General features: G+C 42.1%; 1 protein-coding gene and 1 non-coding gene across 2 annotated transcripts in view; one reads left to right on the forward strand and one right to left on the reverse strand.

Moving 5' to 3' along the window:
• Nucleotides 1–21,980, reverse strand: part of LOC145406106 (cGMP-dependent protein kinase, isozyme 1-like) — a 664,176-nt gene that overhangs the window by 158,749 nt on the left and 483,447 nt on the right. Inside the window, exon 4 of the mRNA XM_080277304.1 lies at nt 5,922–6,059. Within this exon, the coding sequence (XP_080133430.1) occupies nt 5,922–6,059 (138 nt within the window). The remainder of the gene's footprint in view (nt 1–5,921; nt 6,060–21,980) is intronic.
• On the forward strand, nt 9,483–9,601 carry LOC145406252 (5S ribosomal RNA). Its single transcript, XR_013898520.1, has one exon. It is a non-coding gene; the product is annotated as a 5S ribosomal RNA (ribosomal RNA).

The raw sequence follows: 21,980 nt of genomic DNA on the forward strand, positions 1-21,980 counted from the left end.
CCTTTCTGGTCGTTCTATAGCCGCTGTTGTAGACGGCCATCGTTCTTCTCCTAGATCTATCAACAGTGGTGTTCCTCAGGGCTCTGTCCTATCACCAACTCTCTTCCTTTTATTCATCAATGATCTTCTAAGTTGTACATCTAACCCTATCCACTCATACGCTGATGACTCCACCCTTCACCTTTCCATTCGGTTCCCGCAACGCCCATCTCAACAGTTACTTCAACAAACAAGGGATGAGGCTATGGCACACCTAATGTCTGCCTGGGCTCGTATCTCTGATTGGGGTAAAAATAATATGGTTGTCTTTAATGCATCTAAGACTCAGTTCTTACACCTATCAACCCGACAAAATCTTCCACAGGTATACCCACTAATGTTTAATAATATTCAGCTTAATCCTGCATCATCCTTGAACATCCTTGGGTTTCATTTACTCGGGACTTATCTTGGAAAGATCATATTACATCTCTTGTAAAATCTGCTTCCAAGAGATTGGGTGTGCTAAGCCGACTCCGCTCTTTCTTTACCCCTGCGCAATTGTTGACTCTATACAGGGGTTTTATCCGACCCTGTGTAGAGTACAACTCTCATGTGTGGGGAGGCTCCCCACATAGCTCTTCTCAATAGGGTGGAGTCAAAGGCTTTTCGTCTCATTAACTCTCCTCCTCTTACTGACTCCCTTCAACCTCTGTCTCTTCGCTGCACTGTTGCATCTTTATCTCTTTTCTATCGCTACTTTAATGGTCACTGCTCCTCTGAACTGTCTGCTTGCATTCCTCCACCTCTACAACGGGCGCGTAGCACCCGTCTAGCAGCAAACTCTCATCCTTTTTCTGTCCAACTCTCTTATGCAAGAGTTAACCGTTACTCCCAGTCTTTCATTCATGCAACAGGTCAGCTCTGGAACTGTCTCCCTCTGTCTGTATTTCCTGCTGCCTATGATCTCCAGTCTTTCAAACGCAGTGTGTCCAGGCATCTCAAAATGATCGGATCTTGAATTTGGCTTTATATTGTATTTTGTTTTTCTTTTGGAGGGAACTGTTACTGCGGGCTCATGGCCTTTGGTTCCTTCTTCCTCGCATAAAAAAAAAAAAAATTGATAAAACAACCAATCAGAATACCCGATGATCCTGACCAAAACGCCTATCTCCTGGATCTATTCCTGACAAATAATCCAGGTCAATACAGGATAGAAGTACTGTCACCACTTGGATCCTACGACCAAAATCTCACCAAAGTCTCATTAGTCAGTTCCCCCAAACCTCCCCTTCCTGAACTTCTTGGGATGACCAGATGACACTTTGATAGGGCACACTGGGATGGTTTTAAAAATTTTCTTGATGATTTTCCCCTGAACTTGCTCCTATCTATCTATATATCTATCTATCTATTGCCAGACGCCTCAATCCCGTTTGGGGTGGCCACAAACAAATCGCCTCCACGTCGCCCTGTCTCCCGCCATTTCACTGCCCTGCTCCCAACTCACACCCCCATCTCTCATATACCTCTCCACCCCATCCCTCCATCTCATCCTCGGCCTCCCCCTCCCTCTTCTCCTCTCCACCTCACTCACATACACTCTCTTCGTCAGTCTTTCACCCTCCATCCTCTCCACATGGCCAAACCACCTCAGTGTGTTCCTCATAACGCTTCCTATCACATCCATATCCACACCTCAACGCTCCTTTATATCCTCATTCGTCAGCCTGTCTCTCCATGTAACTCCACAGGCTCCTCTTAAATAACTCATTTCCACTGCTCTCACTCTTGACTTCTGTCCTTCCAGCAAGGTCCAAGCTTCACTTCCATACGTTAGAGTTGGTATCACAATACTGTCATGTAGTAAGTTTTTCACTTCCATGCTCACTTCCCTGTTTCTTATCACTACTTTCAAGGAACCAACATCTTTTCTTCCCTGTTGCATCCTTTCAAGCACTTCATCTTCTAAACTTCCATCCTTACTCATCACACTAACCAAATACTTAAAAGCACTCGCATTTTTTTCTTCCTCATCCAGCCTCACTGTACATAAACTGACTTCATTTCTCTCGAAGACCAGAACTTTACTGTTCCCTACATTCACCTTTAGATTCCGTTTCTTACACACTCTCCCAGACTCATTCACCAAGCCCTGCGGGTCCCCTTCGTCTTCACTTAACAACACAGTATCACCTGCAAACAACATTATGGGTAGTTTCCAAACATTTCATTTTGAAGGTTGGATTGAAACAAGGATGTGTCATGTCTCCGTGGTTGTTCAATCTGTTTATGGATGGGGTTATAAAAGAGATACAAGGTAGGACAGTAGATGTTGGAGCGGCCCTAGAGAGAGAAATGAAAAAACAACATTTCTAAATAAGGAAAAAAATATACATTTTTGAAAATATGCTATTAATTCGGAGAAAACGCTAAACGAACAGCTTTCTGTTAGAAAAAAAAAATACTTATAAAAAGGAAGAAGAGATGAAATCAAAGAGTTTCCGAGAAACTAAAAAGGAGAAAGATAAAAGGGCTAGGTTTGAAAGACTTAGGAAATAAACAATGCAGTGGAAGTTCCTTTGAGCATCTGTATGTGTGTGTGTGTGTGTGTGTGTGTGTGTGTGTGTGTGTGTGTGTGTGTGTGTGTGTGTGTGTGTGTGTGTGTGTGTGTGTGTGTGGTTCCTCGTCTGCTTTTCAGCACTTAAGTATCACCAGTGCAAAGGCATCTCTTGAACTCAATGGCACTTTGAAAACAGTGACAAACTCTGCTTTTAGACAACAAAATTGATCCCTTAACATTATTTACACTTTGAAAACAGTGACAAACTCTGCTTTTAGACAACAAAATTGATCCCATAACAGTATTTACAGATAATCAGTAGGAACACCCATAAGCTATCTATGCCCAAGCTGGGCCCCAGCCATAACCGAAACAGACATTGATAACCTTCGAAAGCAGAAAACAAAGCATTAAAAATATTAAGGGGATGTGTACCCACGGACAAATGTGTTGTCGCCTCTCCATCTTCACTGTGAACCATAAAACCATGCCGTTTGAATCCGAAGCGCCTAGTAAAGAACACACCATAGTGGGGCTACCAAGCTCGGGGGTGGGGGTGAGGAGCCCGGTGAATGAGGGGAAGTTTGGCTAGTTGGAGGAGAGGGGGAGGGGTGGGGTCAAGTGATTCATCACGGCTGTACTATAAACTTGCCTCTAGAGTTATATTACAATTATCTGACACGTTTGTTTTATGAAGTGTATGGTTTGTTTCTATATCTAGAATAAAAGTTTATGGTAAACTCTCGCTTAATTCCTAAACACATAGTATGAGGGTTGTTGGAAGAAGTTATGTTGCCATCTGTGCGAGCTTTGGCAATCCCTGAACCTGAACCTATCAATTATATGCAGGATAACAGTCCTGTCATACCAGCAGAATAATGAAAAAGTGGTTTGAACAACACCCAGCGATAGAAGTTATTGGCTGGTCCAGTAAGAGATGTGACATTAACCCATTTGAAAATCTTTGGTCAATACTGAGTCAGGACTGGGATGTGGGAGAAGGAAACGCTTTGCCACTGAACGTAAAGCATATGAGGTGTGGAACTCTGTAAGACGCCGACCAAACATTTGCATGAATCTGGTAGAGTCTGTGCCAAAAAAAGACTAAATGAAGTTGTCGATGCGCAGGGTGGCTGGACAGGTTACTGACCTAAAAATATCTGCTTTCTTATAGTTATGTGTCTGAATATACTGTTACGTATGATCCCTGCATCATCACTTACATGGATATTGTAGAAAGTCATTACTGATAAGTTATATGCTGTGTTTTTATATCATGCACTATTTTCATTATACAAATAAACAACACTCGTTCATCAGGGTAAGAAACATCAAAATAACTGTCCTACATGATATTATCTGCTTTAAGTAGCTCACCATACAGATGTGTGAACAATGTGAGATCTGATGTGGTGATATCATCTGTCATAAACCACTGATTAAAATAATCACAACCTAAACACCTAGTAACAAATTGTGCATCACAAATATGAACAGCTAACTTAACCTGTGCAAATAGGTGGTGCAATACTGTTATTAAACTGCCTTTACTGTTTCCTAGGTAACACTGTAATGTTTGCTCTGCCTTCTGGTGCATCTACATTTACAATTCACATTACCGTCGTAGAATGTACGTTAACCTGCATCGTAATACCTCAGCCACACCAAATAATTAACCCGTAAAATGACTTGCAGCAATGTGCCAAGTAAGGTGTGGAATGGAAGGGAACAAACATGCTGGTCGTGCCAAAGGGTCGGGCAACCCAGGTTGGGAGGGGAGAAGAGATGAATGTGCGACCAGCAAGGTAATATGTGACGGCATACCATGTTTGTAGGAAGTTATTGGGAGTTTACATCAAACTTCATTTCGCGATAACGAAACAAACCATACATTTCGTAAATTAACGCGTTAGATAATAGGTATATAACTCTGCGTAGAGCCAAGCTTATAGTACTGCCGTGATGAATCACTTGACCCCACCCTTCCCCCTCACTCACCAGTCTCCTCACTCCACCCCCTCACCTCGGTTTCCCTTGTATGGTGCTTCGAAGTCACACGTCACGGTTTCATGGTTCACAGTGAGGATGGAGAGGACTCAACACATTTGTCCGTGGGTGTACCAAGACCAAAAATATAGATAATAAAAAAAAAAAAAAAAATCCAATCAAAGATCATGTGAATAAGAGATGCACACAGCTCATTGTTTGAGAGCAAAACCCATCCCACCCATGTAAGTTCTTGTTGCATCATCCCCATCCACAAGAAAACAAGAAATGAGCAACTGCACAAAGCTAAACACAGCACCTCAGCAACATCACCCTTCCGTCACCCAACACTGTAATTCATAATCACATACATCAACACAGCCACCATAACCGTCCCAAGCCTTCAGGCAAACAGCATCTTTCAGGAGTCTCCACCGGACATAACACCGTCGTAAACTCAAAGCACCCTGCCCAGGGAGGCACGGGAACACCTATCAGGACTGTGATGCGGCCACCACCTTTCCCCGAGAAAATACCAGCGTAAAATACACCTCACAAACAGTCCACTTTGCTCACTTTGCAGTGCATCCTCCCACACCATAACACACTCACCCCATATACCACGCTATCACAACACAGATAGTCTCTCAACAGAGCCCCATAAAAAGACCTCTGGCAGTGACCGGTCAAAGTCACCGATTTCCTGCAGTCCACTGGGTTTACCACAAGATGAGCCAAGAGCTGAGCCTGGGGATGCAACAACACCAACAAGAACAGCAACAACAGATTATCAAGAGAGAGAGAGAGAGAAAGAGAGAGAGAGAGAGAGTGTCTGTAAACAGCAATAGTCAAACAATTTTGATGTGATGTGCACAAAAATTGGTGGAAAGGTTGAGGGTTAGTCAGGAATGAAATAATTTGATTCTGAAAACGATTAGTCAAAGATTAGGCATAGCTAAAACAATTTTGACTCGATTTGGACTAATCATGGTGGAAGCATTGAAATTTAGGCTAAAATGAAGTTATATTACAGGTTAAGGTCACTGTGTTAGATAAAAGACTAGACCCTATTGCCACACACAGATTTTTTTTTTTTTTCCAAGATATGACCGTTTAATAATCAACGTACAGTATTTTTTTTTAAGGGTGGATGAGAACAAATAAATGAGGCAAGGGCAGGATGGGCAAAGACAGTGGTGGATGAAGGGAGGGGGCAAGTTCTGGGAAATATACCACGTGCTTATGTGTAATACATGTCGGTCGGCGAGGCTTACAGCAAAGATTTTCTTTCCAAATATATTCATGTGCATCTGTAGAGGATAGCTATTTGACAATGGTTGTCTTCACACAGTTGTAGGAACAGTCAGTCACTCTTACTCGCTCACATACTCACCCTTGACACTGGCAGTCCTGGTACAGTTGTAGAGAATGGCCAGCTCTCCAAATGCCTTTCCCGACGACATTCTTCCCAAGATATCACCGTCTTTGATCACCTCCAGCTCCCCAACAGCAGACACGTACAAGTGGGACCCTACAATAAAAAAGATAAATAATGGTGAGTTGAGACGGGGATAAAGAACATGCTAGTAGCAATAATGACAAGGCAGCTTATAACACTAAGGACAAAATGTGAGTCAAACTGTTGGAAAGGCAGACCAAGAAACATTTTGATAGATTACATCATCATTAACTAGCCGGTGTCTCACGCTTCTAAATGCAAAATATAAAAATTAATTTTGTTATGTACCCTTCTGTCTTGCTTCCTAGGCTTCAAATCCTTAATAACCAACACCCTGATATCCTTCTAACAGTTAGAGTTCCTGATTTTTACTCTAAATTATTTTCGCACGCTCACGTTCATATTCTTGTTTTTTCCTCCCACTCTGTCACATTTTCCCTCTGTCTTTTATTCACTCACGCTTTCACTCCATGCTCACTCTCTCACCCTCTGGTTTTATTATGCTCTCTCTCTCTCTCTCTCTCTCTCTCTCTCTCTCTCTCTCTCTCTCCAAAAGATCATTAATGGCAAAATGTTTCAAAATTGCAAGTAAAATTTCACGAGAATACGGTGAGATAAAAACAAAATCATGAATTCCGGCCAAAGAACAATGTAATATTTTGAATGTGAAACGAGTACGCTATATTTTTGTTAATGCAGTGCAGTTTTATTTAAACCAGAGAAACGCACCATGGCAAAAAAATAAATAAATAAATAAAAAATAAAGCATCCTCGATTAGTTTTTTTTTTTTTTTTTTTTTTTTCAGCCAGCACCAGACGAAGTCTCTTAGTACAACCCACTTCTGCCAAAGGGTTAAAAAATACACACAAAACCACCCTATGTGAACACTATCTAAACTCATCCACAGGCACCGTGTGTTTGGATAGGCGCACACGTATGCCAATTGCACGGCCTCTTCTGTGGGAAAAAAAATGTGTGTGGAATGAAAAGTATGTAAAAACCAACTTTCATCGAATGTCGTGTTTAAGTGTGATCATGACAAGAAGGAACTCTGCAAGTTTGAAGGGTGAGCTTAAGATGATGATGGATTTTTTTCTGTTTCAGTCCGTGTAAGGTCCATTTTAGGACCTGACCTTCTCCTCGGACAGAATGTGATAACCAGAATCACTCTTTCTGCGTGGTGAAACATTAATGGGTAAATGGTGTCTCTATAGGAAACGTGATGCAAGTTAAGCTTTAAGTGTTGTAAGGGTTATTGTTGTTGTTGTTGTTGTTGTTGTGTGTGTGTGTGTGTGTGTGTGTGTGTGTGTGTGTGTGTGTGTGTGTGTGTGTGTGTGTGTGTGTGTGTGTTTTATAGTCTGTATATGCCATCGGTAGAACAGATAGGATGTGAAAACACGCAAGCTTACAAAAAGGTATACTATCCGTATCCATACAGAATACCCGTTACAGCTCCATTCAAGGCCTAGAATCGAGGCACATGCGTTGTGAAACGAATGCGTTACCGATCAGGTCACTGCAGTTCACGATGATGGTATATAATAATTCAGTTTACGGGATATCCCTAGTAGTGAAGGTGTTAGAAGTAATAACCTTTAACTACTTTATTATGATTACTTATATATTTATATAATTCTGTCATAAGACTTTCGCTTCCACATATAGTTACAGTGATGTCTGACTAGCTGAAATGATTAACATTATTCCGGGCCGATGAGGCACCGTTGTGTCAATTGTTGGTCAACAGATTCTAGGCCAATGACGCTCTGGTGCATCATTTGTTGGAGCGATTTTGCATGGCTCAAATACATGGCACAACAATTTGGTGAACACAGGCAACAAATCTTCATTTCACTGGAAACTCACCCCCTATCGGGAACAGGGTAGAAAAGTTACGTGAGGCTGGACCAGAATAATGTTAAGGAATCAAAAGACTCATAATGATTTAAGCAGTAGTGGTGGTACAGTAACCATGATCTTGATGTATGGCTTGTGTCCAATTCGAGCAGGGGAAGGTATTGTCGGCCTTGTGTACAAACACCAAATATAACTGAGACATGAACATAACTCGTCCCGTAAAACACTGCTGAATGCCAGCTGTAAAATGACTATGGGATAACACCCTTGTCTTTGATGAAGAAAAAATGCTCTTGACTCTCAATAGTCACTGTACCATATTGGGATAACATTATGTGTGTTAGGCAGGACTACACTATCGATTAGCTGTAGTACACAGCTGTGTTGATGTTATGCAGTCCAAATTGTAATACACTGACAGCTGACTGTAAAATAACATCATATTGAATAAAGTATGCAACACTAATGGTTATTTACTCAAAGCTTTCTTTCTACAACAGAAGACTACGGCTACAATTCACAGTAGGATGGTGTGTTTCTCAGTCTTTGGTGCCAAATGCGTGACTGTGCAGACCAACTCTGGATCTGCAAACTTTGCCACACAGTTGGCATGTCAAGTCCGAGTTTGCTGGGAGAACTCTGTTTTGGTCGTGCCTCCATTGTCTATGCTCTTCTCCAGCCAGATTCTGAGCTCTTCAAGATGAATGGTTCCTTTATTGCAGAGGGCTCGCCATTGCTTTCTGTCAGAGGCACTGGTTCAAGATCTTTTGGTATGATGTTGCATTTCTTCAGAGATGTCCTTATATGATCTTTATATCTTCTGTCTCCAAGGGCTGCAGTGTGCTGCAGAGAGTTCGCCATATAAAACTTGGTGGGGAAGGTGGTGTTCAGGCATGCTGATTGACTGCCCACTGGAGAATTTGTGAATGTGGGACACTATTCTCCCATGTGAGTCTTACGGCTGTAGTCTTAAACTGTGGGAAAGAGTTCACCTTGCCCTATCTGCATCTTTTTGTAGTCTTAAAGCACGAAAGGGAGAGCGTTCCCCGGTGAATGGGAGAGGATTACCACAGCGTAGTACTGTACTGGAATCTGCAGAAAGTCTCATAGCACCCCTTCGCATGCCCCTTCGTCATATTATAGCAGCCTTGTGCAAAGACAACTATGTAGAATTTGAAGGACCCTATGGTGTGTGTGATAGGAATTTTAATTTAATGATAACATCGTAAAACATCGTGAAAAGAAAAAATAAGCGTTTAATATTTTTATCCTTTAAAAAGACTTCACCACTTCTCCGGGGATGGTTAATTTACGACCAGACGAAAACAAAGATGAGATACTGTATCCACTTCCATTTTATTTCTCAATATTTCTACCAAGCTGTTTATCCAACATGGTGCATGATACTTTTATAATTTGTTTAATTAGTACGTGAAATAATTCCTACAGTAAAAATGGCTGAGTACTACCTAAACAGATGACTAGTGCACAGCCAGTTGGTTTGAATTACGAAGTCTCATGTTTGCGTTCGGTGAGGTTTTACAAGTCCGCACTATTTTGTTTTGGCTTGGCAATATATTTTTCTGGTGTATTTTGATGTGATCTGAACGAATTTGGCTTTTATTTTTGGTGTTCATGCCAACGGCCATACCACGTTGAGTACACCGCTTCCCATCCGATCAGCAAAGTTAAGCAACGTTGGGTCTGGTTAGTACTTGGATGGGTGACCGCCTAGGAACACCAGATGCTGTTGGCATAACGTTCTTCCTACATGTCAGGTGGGGTTGGTGGAGGATTAGTGCCCCTCCCTGTAAAACAATTAACTCTAAGCCCTTGGCCACCCCGTTTGGGATACATGGCGTCTGGCAATGAATAAATGAATGATTGGTTTTCAAATTAACCCCCCCACCCCGTGTCTTGAGGGTCGGATTTCGGGGTTCTGGGTGAGAAGAATGGCAAAAACAAGCATTTGGGGCAGAAATATAGTCAAACTCGGTATGACCAGCCAAAGCATATTCGTAGGGTTATTACTGACCGCATGAACTCCTTTGAAGTTATGTCTGACACCGAATTTTTCCTGTGGTACAGGATCTCCAAATCCTGTGTGCATGCTCCTATACAGAGTATTTAAGAACAAATGCCAGTCTTTAATAATTGAAGGGGTAAGACTTGCAATTATTTATAGATTATATTGTGTGTGAATCTTAGAAACTGTCATATGTATTGTTTTTATTTTAAGATTTTGAATTTTAAAATTAATCAGTGTTACCAACTCTTTGCCGCGCCTACCCACACGATGGGGTGCACTCTCCCACTTTCAAGATTACCACTTACGTTGAAGGTGTGAGCTTCCACCTTGAGTGGGGTGCGGGAAGGGTAACCCCTGCCCTCAGTTTCAAGACTACGGGCATTAGTCCTAGGATGTGATGTAAGCATTGGGTATGAAAAGATTCAAGCTGTTTGACGTGATGCTGGTAAGTAGTCCAGGATTCAGCACCATATGAGAGGGTGGAAAGGCACACAGCTGTATGTACTGATACCTTCATCTTGATTCTCAAGTTGGTATTTTCAAAGGCTCTGGATCAGAAATGCCCCAAGGAGACTGAGGCATGGTTGATTCGTGCCAGGACATTTGCATCGTTGTGTTGTTTATCTGTGAGCACACTTCCAAGGTAGGTAAAATTCTCCACCTATTTTACATTTTTGCTAATTATCTAAAATGCAAGAAGCTCTGCTGCGTTGTTTCTCTGAGATAGTGTTTCTGTTTATTGACATTTATTTGGAGCCCCATTGCATGGTATATGTTGGCAATGATGGGAAGAGACTGATGTAGGGCTTCTGGGGTATGTGCAGGGACAGCATAGCCATGAGCATATTGCAGTTCTAGGAAATGAGCTATTTCAGTCATCGATTGTGCCTGAAGACATCTGAGATGAAATAAGTTACCATCTTGACAGAACTTGATTCTTATTCCACCATCAGGGTTAATTTGTTGGTTACTTAAAGGATGGCAGTCAGATAGATGTTGAAAATGACAGGATCCAGGACACATCCTTGCTTTACACCCACATCCACACTGAAAGGTTCAGATTTCCTCCCACCTACGGACACACGAGCACTTATGTTGTCATGCAGACTCTTCAGGATGGTAAGAAATTTGTTTGGAACTCCAGATTTTGAAAAAGTATTTATTAAATTTCTCTGTTGACAGTGTCAAATGTTTTTGCAAGGTCGATGAATGCAATATACAAGTCACGGTTCCGCTCGTGGCATTCCTCTTAAATCTGTGTGGCAACAAAGATAATATCACAGGAACTTCCTACCTTCCAAAATCCACATTGTGTTTCAGGAAGTGTTGACTCAGTCAAATGTTTTGTCAGTCTGAATTACATTATGTTGGCTAGTACTTTGCTAGCATTCACATGGAGGAGATGCCTCTAATGTTGTCACAGTTTGAGCAGTCCCCTTTCCTCTCGCAAATGGCTACAGTCAGAAGTACGCATTCAGATGGAATTTGTTCTTGGATCCAAATAGTAGGAAATTAAGGAGGTACTGGTGAAGTACCTGGTCATCCTCATTGATCATTTCAGATGGTATGCCATCAGAGCCAGGGCTTTTGCTATTTTTTAGAGATCAGGTGGCCTGAACAGTTTCTGCAAGTGTACTGTAGGAGGAACATCGAGATCTGCCGCTTGAGGAGCATTTGGGATGTTACCAAGGATACTGTGCTTCCCTGCGTTTCATCAACTCAGTAAGGTGTTGCAGTGTTGTGCAAATCTTTCGAGAATTATTTGCTTGTCTTCGGCTGATTGAATAGCGTTTATGTTGTGTTTGGTTGGCTCATAGATGGTCTTTATAGACTTTTAGAACCCATGTTGGTCTTTAAGACCAGCCAGTCTTTGCAGCTCTTATGCTTGTTCAGTCCATCATTTGTTCTACTTGTCACATACTTTTCCCTGGGTTTCACTTCTGAGATTATGTAATTCAGTTTTTAGGGTTAAGGAGCTAGGGTAGGCCAGCCAGTTGTTATGTGCCCTATTATGCATTGCAAGAAGGTCATGTATGCCCTCAGTATTTTCATTAAACCAATCTTTATGGTGGCAAGTGGAGAAGCCTAGGGTTACTTCTACAGTGCTTTGGAGCAATGTCTTATGTTTTGCCACTCTGCATCTAGGTCTGTTGCATTGTTGTTTGGATTAAGTTGTGGGCATTGAGAGAGCTTCTCTGTAATAGTGCTGCAGATGTGTTACAAACTGTCACATCCTTTAACCAGTGCTGCGCTAATGACATAGATGTACATCACCCTATAAAACGCCAGTGACATAGATCTACGTCCTGCAGGACTGAGAAGTTTTTGCAAGCAACCAAAGTAAAATGGAAGGTAATAACGTACCTCACTAACCTTAGACATTTCTCCGCTACACCTACAACACTGATGTAGGAGCACAGGAGGCATTACAGCTGCTCTGCTCATAGTAACCTTGAAGATTTCAGAGGTCGAGTGGCACCAACCTGACTTGATTCAACCAACTTTCTGGCTTTGGTTATTAATTTTATTAGTGCCTGGGATCTTATATTAATGTATTAAGCCCATTTAGCCAGAAAAAAAATCCAAAATTGGTTCACAAGCTCACAGCTGCTCTGCTTTCTCAGTAACCTCGAAGATTTCAGAGGTAGAGTGGCATCAACCCAACTTGATTCAGCCAGCTTTCTGGCTTTAGTGATTACTATTATTAGTGCCAGGGATCTTATATTGATGTATTAAGTCCATTTGGCCAGAAAAAACATCCAAAATTGGGAGGCATAGAGGGGTATCAGTTTTTTTTTTTTTTTTTCCAGCATGGTCTGCAGCACATTTATGGGTATATGACTAACTGTAGTTTGGTGACTATAAGGTTATGGTCTGCTGAGCACCCAGCACCTTCCATAGCTCAGGTTATAAGAACTTATCTTTGATCTCACACCCTTACAATGACATAGTCAACCCTTGCCTCTGCAATCACACCAGCTCTGAATGTGATAACCTAGGCATAGTACAGACAGTGGGGGTTAATGTAATGTCCAAGTGATGATATGTGAGGGCTGCTGAATACCAGCCTTCAGTTTGTGTGTAAAAGGTAGGTACAAGATCTCGGGAAAGGGGAGCAGCTACAGTTAGATGCTTATTCTATAATTAAAACTTTAATTTTTTTGACAAATGAGTTCATAATTTTACAATGAAAGAGGTTCATTTCTGCAACATTTTTTTTTTTTTAGATATCTTCGGACAATTCCTATCTAAATGTCTTTTCTTCATTACATAAAATATCAATAGACCGGGAACTAGCTTGAATTCAATTACACTATTGTGTACAAAAGGTCTGATGGTGGCAATCCATTGATATTAGTAGCGTAACAAAGATAACCCATTTCTTGAGTTTCACATTCCTGGCGCTAAGGGGTGGGGCACCCCCAACTCCCCAAATTTCACCTTCAAAGAAACTTACCGTATAATACCAGTGATTGTCACTGAATCAAAATATACAACTCAAGAAAAGAAATTGTCTGGCATTATTATTTAAGAAGAGCCCTTTTGGGGGGTCCAAAAAGGGGTTCAGCTACACTTTTGTGTACAAAAAAATCACTTTGCTATTCTCATCTCATTATATGTATTTCAAACAAAAATAATGCTCAAGAAAGGCTCATTCCCGGCATTTTCAGATAAGACGGGTTCTTCTGAATTACTTTCACATGAACCTTTTGGTTGAAAAAAATTACTATTTCAGGATTAACTTTTATTTCAGTTACCAAGGAACAACGTTTACTTAGAAAATTTTTTGTATCACTCATAGTTCTCACAATATGAGTCCTGCAATTTTGGGGAGTTGCCCGAACAAAGTAAATGACAAAATATAATAGTATTCATTTGCACATGAAAAAGAATACATACTGCATTATTAGTTTTCTTTGTTTTTAATAATAACCATTGCGTTAGAAAACAAATCAATATTGGAACATTGGTGAAGTGATGAAATCTATAATATGTACTCAAATCCTAAATACTGTACACGAACTTAATAGCTGCTAGTAAAGGGGAAAAAATGGCATAATTATTGCCATTCAACTAGGTATTTCCCTTTTATCTGTAAAAAGAATTATCTTAAAATATTGATATGATAACTGACCAGCAAAAATTGTGTTGAAAGACAATTATTTGAACAAATATTTCAACTGAAAAATAATTCAAGTAATTATGGTAAACGAATATATCCTGATAATATGCATGAATATAACCAGCTAAGTGTTAGACATTTTTGATTGTTTATAAGTTTTTTTTTTTTATTATTATTGTTTCTTCTATCTATCCAAGCTTTTGTGTGATAATCAACAAAGCACATTTGTTTGTTCTGCAGACATAAGAAAACATTACATTTTGAGCATTTGAAACCCGAGACCCCTTTTTTGGACACAGAGCACAATGCCCCCTTGCTTGTTTCTCTGATCCAGCTGGCATGGGTCAATGATCAACACCGTCATACCAGATGTCCTGTGATAGGGTACAGCAAACAGTTGAAGGGTTAAGTAACATAGAATCATAAATCCTCAATTAAACATTTAAACTTAGCAAACATTTATCATAATGCTCAGTTCAGAGGTACTGTATCATTATACCGGCTTGAAAGTGAATGATTAACCCGTACCCTCCCGTCATCGTACGTCGTACGACGGTCCATAGGAGCCGCCGTAGACCCGTCATCATACGCTGTACAATTCGCAATTGCAAGGCGTATTGCGTGCACATTTTTCAAATATCATGGGTGATTCGTGGCAGGCAGACGCATGTGACCTTCCTGTAGCTGGCGCAAAGCAACTTGTGATTATATATATATATATATATATATATATATATATATATATGAGAGAGAGAGAGAGAGAGAGGAAGAGGGAAGGAGGGGAAGGGGAATGTGTAAGGGACAGTGTGCTTGTGACAATATTCAATCAGTACGATAAATAATAATGTAATCTTTCTATATTTGCAATGTGAACAAAAGAACAATACTGATCATGTGTGAAAATTAAGTGAGTAAGGGACAAACATAGTGTTGGTGAGAGAGTGGGAGGTGTGTAGTGTAAGGTGGGTGGGAGGTGAGGTGGAGTGGAGGTGAGGTGAAGCATCTGTGCTCACCTCCCACCACACAGCAATCCCACGCTACTTATTATAGGGCTGTGATGAATGTACCTACCTCTAATCAAATTTTACAAAGTGTATGTTAGTAGACGGGGATGGTAGTGCTTTGGTGGACATCTGTGCTGGTAAGGGGTTGGCAATAGCCAACACCTACTTTCGACATAAGATGATCCACCGGTATACATGGAGAGTAATGAGGAGGATGGATGATGAACTTGTTGAGCGAAAGACAATGATAGACTATGTGTGTGTGGATGAGAGAATGAGAAGACAAGTGCTGGATGCAAGAGTGTGGAGAGGGTGGGAAAATGGAGTCTCGGACCATCACTTGGTGATGGCCAAGATAAAACTGCAAAGAAAATGGTTAAGGAGACAAAGGGCAAGACAGGAGGAAACAGCTCCTGTGAGTAGAGTGGAGAAATTGCAAGATAGTGAGAAAATGGCAGAGTATATGAATATAGTGGACGAAAGATTGGGAAGGTATGAGTTAGAGCAGATGGAAGGGGTGGAAGACGTATGTAAGATATTCACGGAAGAGATAGGAGCAGCGTGTGAGGTGGTTTGTGGAGTAAGGAGGAGATGCAAGGGTGTGCAAGGGACAGCATGGTGGAATGATGAGGTGAAATGAGCTGTGGAACAAAAGAAGAAAGCATATAGTGCATGGTTAGCGAGTAGAGGTAGGGGAGAAGATGAGAGAGAGAAGAGAGAGGTATATGTGATCAGGAGATGGGAGGTGAAGAGACTGGTGAAGGAGAGTAAGAAGAGTGGATGAAGAGTTTGGAAGGAATCTGAGTGTGAAATGGAGGGAGAGTAAGAAATTGTTTTGGAAGGAGGTAAAGAAAGTAAGGCAGTGTGAAAGGGGATATAGTAGGGGAGTGAAAGATAGGAATAATCGATTGTTGATGGAGAAGAGAGAGAAATTGAGGAGATGGAAGGAGCACTTTGAGGATTTGTTGAATGTAGAGAGTGACAGCAGTGCGAGTATAAGTGGTTGGGGAATGGCTGGGAGAAGAAGAGATGAGAGGAGGGAGGATGAGATCAGTAGGATGGAAGTAGTGGAAGCAATGAAGAAGATCAAGTTGGGAAAGGCCCCAGGAATTGATGGAGTGTGTGGTGAAATGCTGAGGTATGGGGGTGAGATTGTTGTGGAGTGGATATGGAAGTTGTGTAGATTGGCTTGGGAAGAGGGAAGGGTTCCAGAGGACTGGAAATCAGTTATAATTGTTCCTTTATATAAAGGAAAAGGGGAAAGAGAAGTATGTGGTAACCATAGGGGTATTTGCCTTCTTAGTGTGACTGGTAAAATATATGGTAGAATACTCATTGATAGGGTTAGGCATATGACAGAGGAGCTAGTTGGAGAAGAACAAGGGGGGTTTTGGAATGGAAAAGGGTGTGTAGATCAGATATTTGTTCTAAGATATTTAGAGAAGTATCTAGAGAAGGGAAAGAAAGTGTATGCTGCCTTCATGGACTTAGAGAAAGCTTATGACAGAATAAATAGGCAAGGTATGTGGAAGGTATTAAGAATATACGGAGTGGATGGGAAATTGTTGAATGCTGTGAAGAGTATGTACGAAGGAACTAGGGCTATGGTACGAGTGGATGGTGAGCTGAGTGAGTTCTTTGATCTCAATGTGAGACTGAAACAGGGTTGTGTGATGTCTCCATGGCTGTTTAATATATACATGGATGGGGTAGTAAAGGACGTGTAGGATATGGCAGTGGATGTGGGGGTGGCTCTAATGAATGAGGGTGAGATTTGGAAGATTCCGATGTTGCTGTTTGCTGATGATACAGTATTGTTGAGTGAAGATGAATGGGAGTTGCAAGGTTTGGTGAATGAATTTGGGACAGTGTGTAGGAGGAGGAAGCTGAAAGTTAATGTAAACATAAGTAAAGTTATGGTGTTTGAGAGGAATGAAGTCACAGAATGTACAGTGAGGTTGGATAGTGAGGATATGGAGAGTGTGAGTGCATTCAAGTACTTGGATAGTGTGATGAGTAAGGATAGAACTTTGGGGGATGAAGTGCGTGAAAGGGTACAGCAGGGAAGGAAGGTTGTTGGTTCACTGAAAGCAGTGATGAGAAATATGGAGGTGAGTATGGAAGTTATGAAGTCACTGCATGATAGTATTGTGATCCCTACCCTGACATATGGAAGCGAGGCGTGGACCTTGCAAGATGGGAACAAGTCAAGAGTGACAGCAGTGGAAATGAGTTACTTGAGAGGAGCATGTGGAGTGACATGGAGGGACAGGTTGACGAATGAAGAAGTGAAGGAACGTTGTGGGGTGGATGTGGATGTGGTTGAGATGATCAAGAGAAATACACTGAGGTGGTTTGGACATGTGAAGAGAATGGAGAATGAAAGACTGACTAAGAGGGTGTATGTAGGTGAGGTGGAGGGAGGGAGAGGGAGGGGTAGACCGAGGCTGAGATGGAGGGATGGAGTTGATAGGTATATGAGGGAGGGGGGGTGAGTTGGGGGGAGGGTAGTCAAATGGTGGGTGACAGCGACTTGGAGGCATTTTGTCTGCGGCCACCCTTTGCGGGATTAGGGCGCCGGGCTATAGATAGATAGACAGATGTTAGTGGAAACAGTATAAGCTAGTCAAGTGTGCCAGAAATCACCAATTTACGTGTGGTAGCATTATGAACCTACATTCTTTTCACCCATTTTTTTTTATATTATACCACAATATTGTTGCTGTATATGTATTTTTGTAGGAAATAAATATAAATATATGTATTTAGGTTAGTTCTGATTAGTTACCCTCCTTCCCACTGTAGAAAAAGGAACAGCCATACCAGCCCAGCCACAGAACACATGGCTGAGGTGAAGGGGGACGCACCTTAGGAGAACTTGGGGGTGATGGGAGCAACTTTCTTGGTGATTTTCATTAGTTTCTCACCAAAAGGGAATGTCTGAGCAAAAAAACAAAAAATCGAAAATTAATCTGGTTTTCAGGTGGTGGGGGGGCCCGAAAAAACCGGGAGGACACTGGTTAAAGGATGGGGCTCCGATGTCCACTGCCAACAGGTTGATTGCATCAGGCTAATCCATATCACTGTCATAATTGTCTTCTTCAGTATCTTCCACATCTTCACTATCATCTGCATTTTGAACACTTTCAGGAACAACAGAATCTGGCATCTGTGGCCCATCAAACCACATAATATTATAGGAATTGTTGACCAGTTCCCATCCAAAGGCTGGGTGCTTTGGTGCACTGCTGGTACAAGCCGCATTCCACATTCTTGCCTAAAAGTTTGTTCTGGTAGTTTTCTACTTGACAACAGCCCCCCAAGGTGGGATTCCACTAGCATCTGTCCCCTTGCATCTTTGGAATGGCTTTGCTGCGTCCTTTGGTCTGTATGCCTTCTCAAATACTCTGAATCAATGATGGTTAATTGGAACCATTTTCCGTGCACCATACGGACCAGACGTATGGTCTTCATTCACTTTGCTAGTGATGTCATCCACTGGTCCTGTTGCTACTGTAGAGAATGCTTGCAGGAATCTTTTATCTTTCTCAAGTATAGCAAATGGATGTTTCTTCCCTTGTCTTATGAAGGCTGCAGTGTAGTCACAATTGATGTATGCATGAAAACCAGGAAGTGCGGAGCAACACTCAGGACCTATCCTTGAGGCAATTGCAGAGACATTAACGTAACATCTACTTCCGTGTCCTGATGTTCCCACAACCATCCAGACATTTAATGTGACTCTATACAAGTGGTGTAATAGTATAACCAAATGTCAGCAGCCCTCACAACAATGTTGCCACTGGGCATGTCACCATCAGCATCGATCATATGAAGACACACCCTTGTATCTGCTTCCAGGTGGTTACTCTTTAAGTGTGCATTCAGTTGTCTCTACTCTGCCATTCACCACACAGTGATTCAAGCATCCTCCATCAAACCTAGGTAAACCTCTCTGTCACTTAATACTGATGCATGATGTTCTGAAGCCCAATCCTTCATGAGGAAGTAAGGAAGCTGTTGTTTGAACGATGGTGATTTGAGGGCTTTTGCAATATCCTTTGGTCGCATTTGGTCTGGATCAGCTATCATGTACACTGTCTTTTCAACACCCCGACGGTCATGTTCACAGCCCTTTATCGAGGGCCCCTCATAGGCATCGAAGATTATGTCCACCCTGTATGATGGGTGAGCCAAAACAGTATGCAGTACTACACATGATAAGCCTCCATATGATGGAGGTCGATTTAGTGGTAAGCAATGGAGAAGGAGGTTCCCATCAATCAGATGTGAGCAGATTTCCTTTGGGTTACCGTGTTCCTGAACCTTTCTTCCAGCAGGGAGAAGAGTGCACTCTCGTCTGTATGTACCATTGTCCCATCAGGCCTAGCTACATAAAGAGATTGGCACTGATGTCAATGGATATGTAAATAAGAACTCTTGATCTACTTGTTTTTTTGTGGCAATGACTTCAATCCATCCAAGTATATCTCTAGTGCATCGGAGCTATCTGACGACAGCATCATGTGATCGCTTGTTCTAAACTCCTTGGTCCACGAAGGTCTTCAGGTTGTTTCATGGAATAGCCTTCTCAAAGCAAGCCGGATCATCAGCACATTCCTGAACGAATGCATTGTGCTGTTTCACTCCCTCCTCTTCGATGCTAAGTAGAGAATTGGATATCACAAGAGTTGCACTTTTCCCAGTATGTACATTTATCAATATTTCTGATTCCAAGTTGTAGGGATCAACAGAAGTCATGATGACGTTCATAACTTTTCTGAAATCATCACTGTCACGCCGGATACAACTTAGGGATAATTCTGCCTCAGCATCATTTTTCCTTTGCATCCCTGCCATTTAAAGTGCAGCACTAATTATAGCTGCTCCGTTACCCTTGGTGACACTCCAGTGGAGATTGTAGTTGTTTGTGGCAGCAGTGTATCCAGTCATACGAAAGGCTGCATCTTCATTAACAGTTTGTTCTAATGTAAGATCAACTGGCAGTCTGCTGAACTGATTATCTGTGCGCTGGGTGTTGAAAAGTCCAGTAGCAAGCATTTCCTTTAGGCTGGGGTGAGTGGCAAGCAGATTCATTAAGTCCATATGATATTTATCCATCTTGCCTAGTTCTGGCGATTTGTGGCGAAGAATAGATCTGTGACTGAGGTAAGAGCATAAATGTACAAATCAAAATCATGCTCTCAAACTGCTCTACCCACAACACGGAACAGGTTGACCCATGCAACATAATCCACATTGATACACAGTGTGAAGATCATGTGACTATACTGACATTATATAGTAACAGTTAAGGCCACTGTAAGGGCTATTCGGGTAAATGTTTACTCATATAATGAGATGAGAATAGCAAATTAATTTTTTTGTATGCCAAAGTGTAACTGAACCCCTTTTTGGCCCCTTAAAAGGACCAAGGACCTTTCTTGAATAATAATGCCAGTGAGCTTCTTGAGTTGTATATTTTAATTCACTGACAGTCACTGGTATCATAAGTTTCAGACTTGTACGCAAGTGTAATTAAAGATGAAATTTTGGGGAGTTGGGGGGTGCCCCACCCCTTAATGCCAGGAATGTGAAACTCAAGAAATGAGTTTTCTTTGTTACTCTACTAATATCTATGGATTGCTATCATCAAACCTTTTGTACTCAGTATTGTAACTGAATTCAAGCTAGCTACCTAACTACAATGTTGTCTAGCCTGTAAAGTGCGCTTTGTAAATGTGTGATGAGCAAGCAAGCATTTGTACATATAGGTATTCTTATTATCAAAATTTCATCTTGGTGTAAACTTTCAACATTTATGGCGAGAACTGCTTCAGTAAATGTTTGGCTACTGATTGAATTATAAAACAAAAAAATGGGGCGATTACCCATGATTATTTCACCCCCTAAACATAGGTAAAACGTTCATGTAGTATAATGAGCAGAATATCCGATATTCAATTGTTAGAATTCATGCAAAATGCATAGTGTTACAACAGGAAATCTTTTTTAAATCGATTTCATAAGGGAGCATGTCAGTTGAAACTGTTGTTGTTGTTGTTGTTGTAGATTTTCCTCCCGTAGCAGGACGGGGCCTGTGGGCCCGCCAGAGGCGAAGCTGATGAATGAAGGAGGACTAGCGTGAGCTAGAAAGCTTCTGGTAGTTGTTAGATGATTAGGGGGAGTTACTTGAGGCCGTCATACAGCTCCAAGTTTCTCGTGAGCTTGATTTTCTTTACGATGTTGTTGACCATTTGTTCAGTGTCAAGCTGGCTCCAGTCAAAGTCGGAGATGGTGGGAGGTGACGTGCTGGCAGTGTCGATCTCGGCAGGGGACATTGGAGATACAGGATGTTCTATCTCCATCTCGTCAGGTGGTGGTGGAGGCCTGCCTTTCTTCCCCTTCTTTTTCTTCTTCTTCTTCGGCTCGCCGTCAGTAGCAGGTGGTGGAGTTGAGGGCGGGAGGTCCTCTTCTGCCCTGTCGATGGAGGGGACGGGAGAAGGAGCCCTTTCCTCAGCTACTGACAGCGAGCGGCAGGGATCATCGGTGGGAGCTGGCTGAGCAGGCTCAGCAGGAAGTGCAGTGGCGATGGTGGTGGTGGCAGCAGTTGCCCTGTTCAGGGAAGCATTGAGCTGCAGCCTGATCCACGGTGTTGTGCGGGGCCTGGGAGGCTGCAGCTTCGGGGCTCGACGCTCTTGACAAGGGGCGGCATGTGTATCGTGGGCAAAGCACTGCGGGATGACAATGCATGGAAGCCCGTTCTTCTCGAAAATCTGAGGGAGAAGAACGAGCATCGCCGCCTTGTCACCGCCGCAAAATGCTCGTGCCGTCGCTATACACATGGTGACTATTGTGTCAATCTCCCCAGTGCACCGGTGATCCCTGGGCTGATGATCCTGAGCCGAGGGACACCGCCGTGCATAAGCAGAGCCCTGCACAGCTGCACCTCTTGGTCCGGTAACATGTATAGCCTCGG

Source organism: Coenobita brevimanus, chromosome 69 (genome assembly GCF_032717465.1).
Source record: "Coenobita brevimanus isolate Jiangsu-jjx chromosome 69, ASM3271746v2, whole genome shotgun sequence".
NCBI lineage: Eukaryota > Metazoa > Arthropoda > Malacostraca > Decapoda > Coenobitidae > Coenobita > Coenobita brevimanus.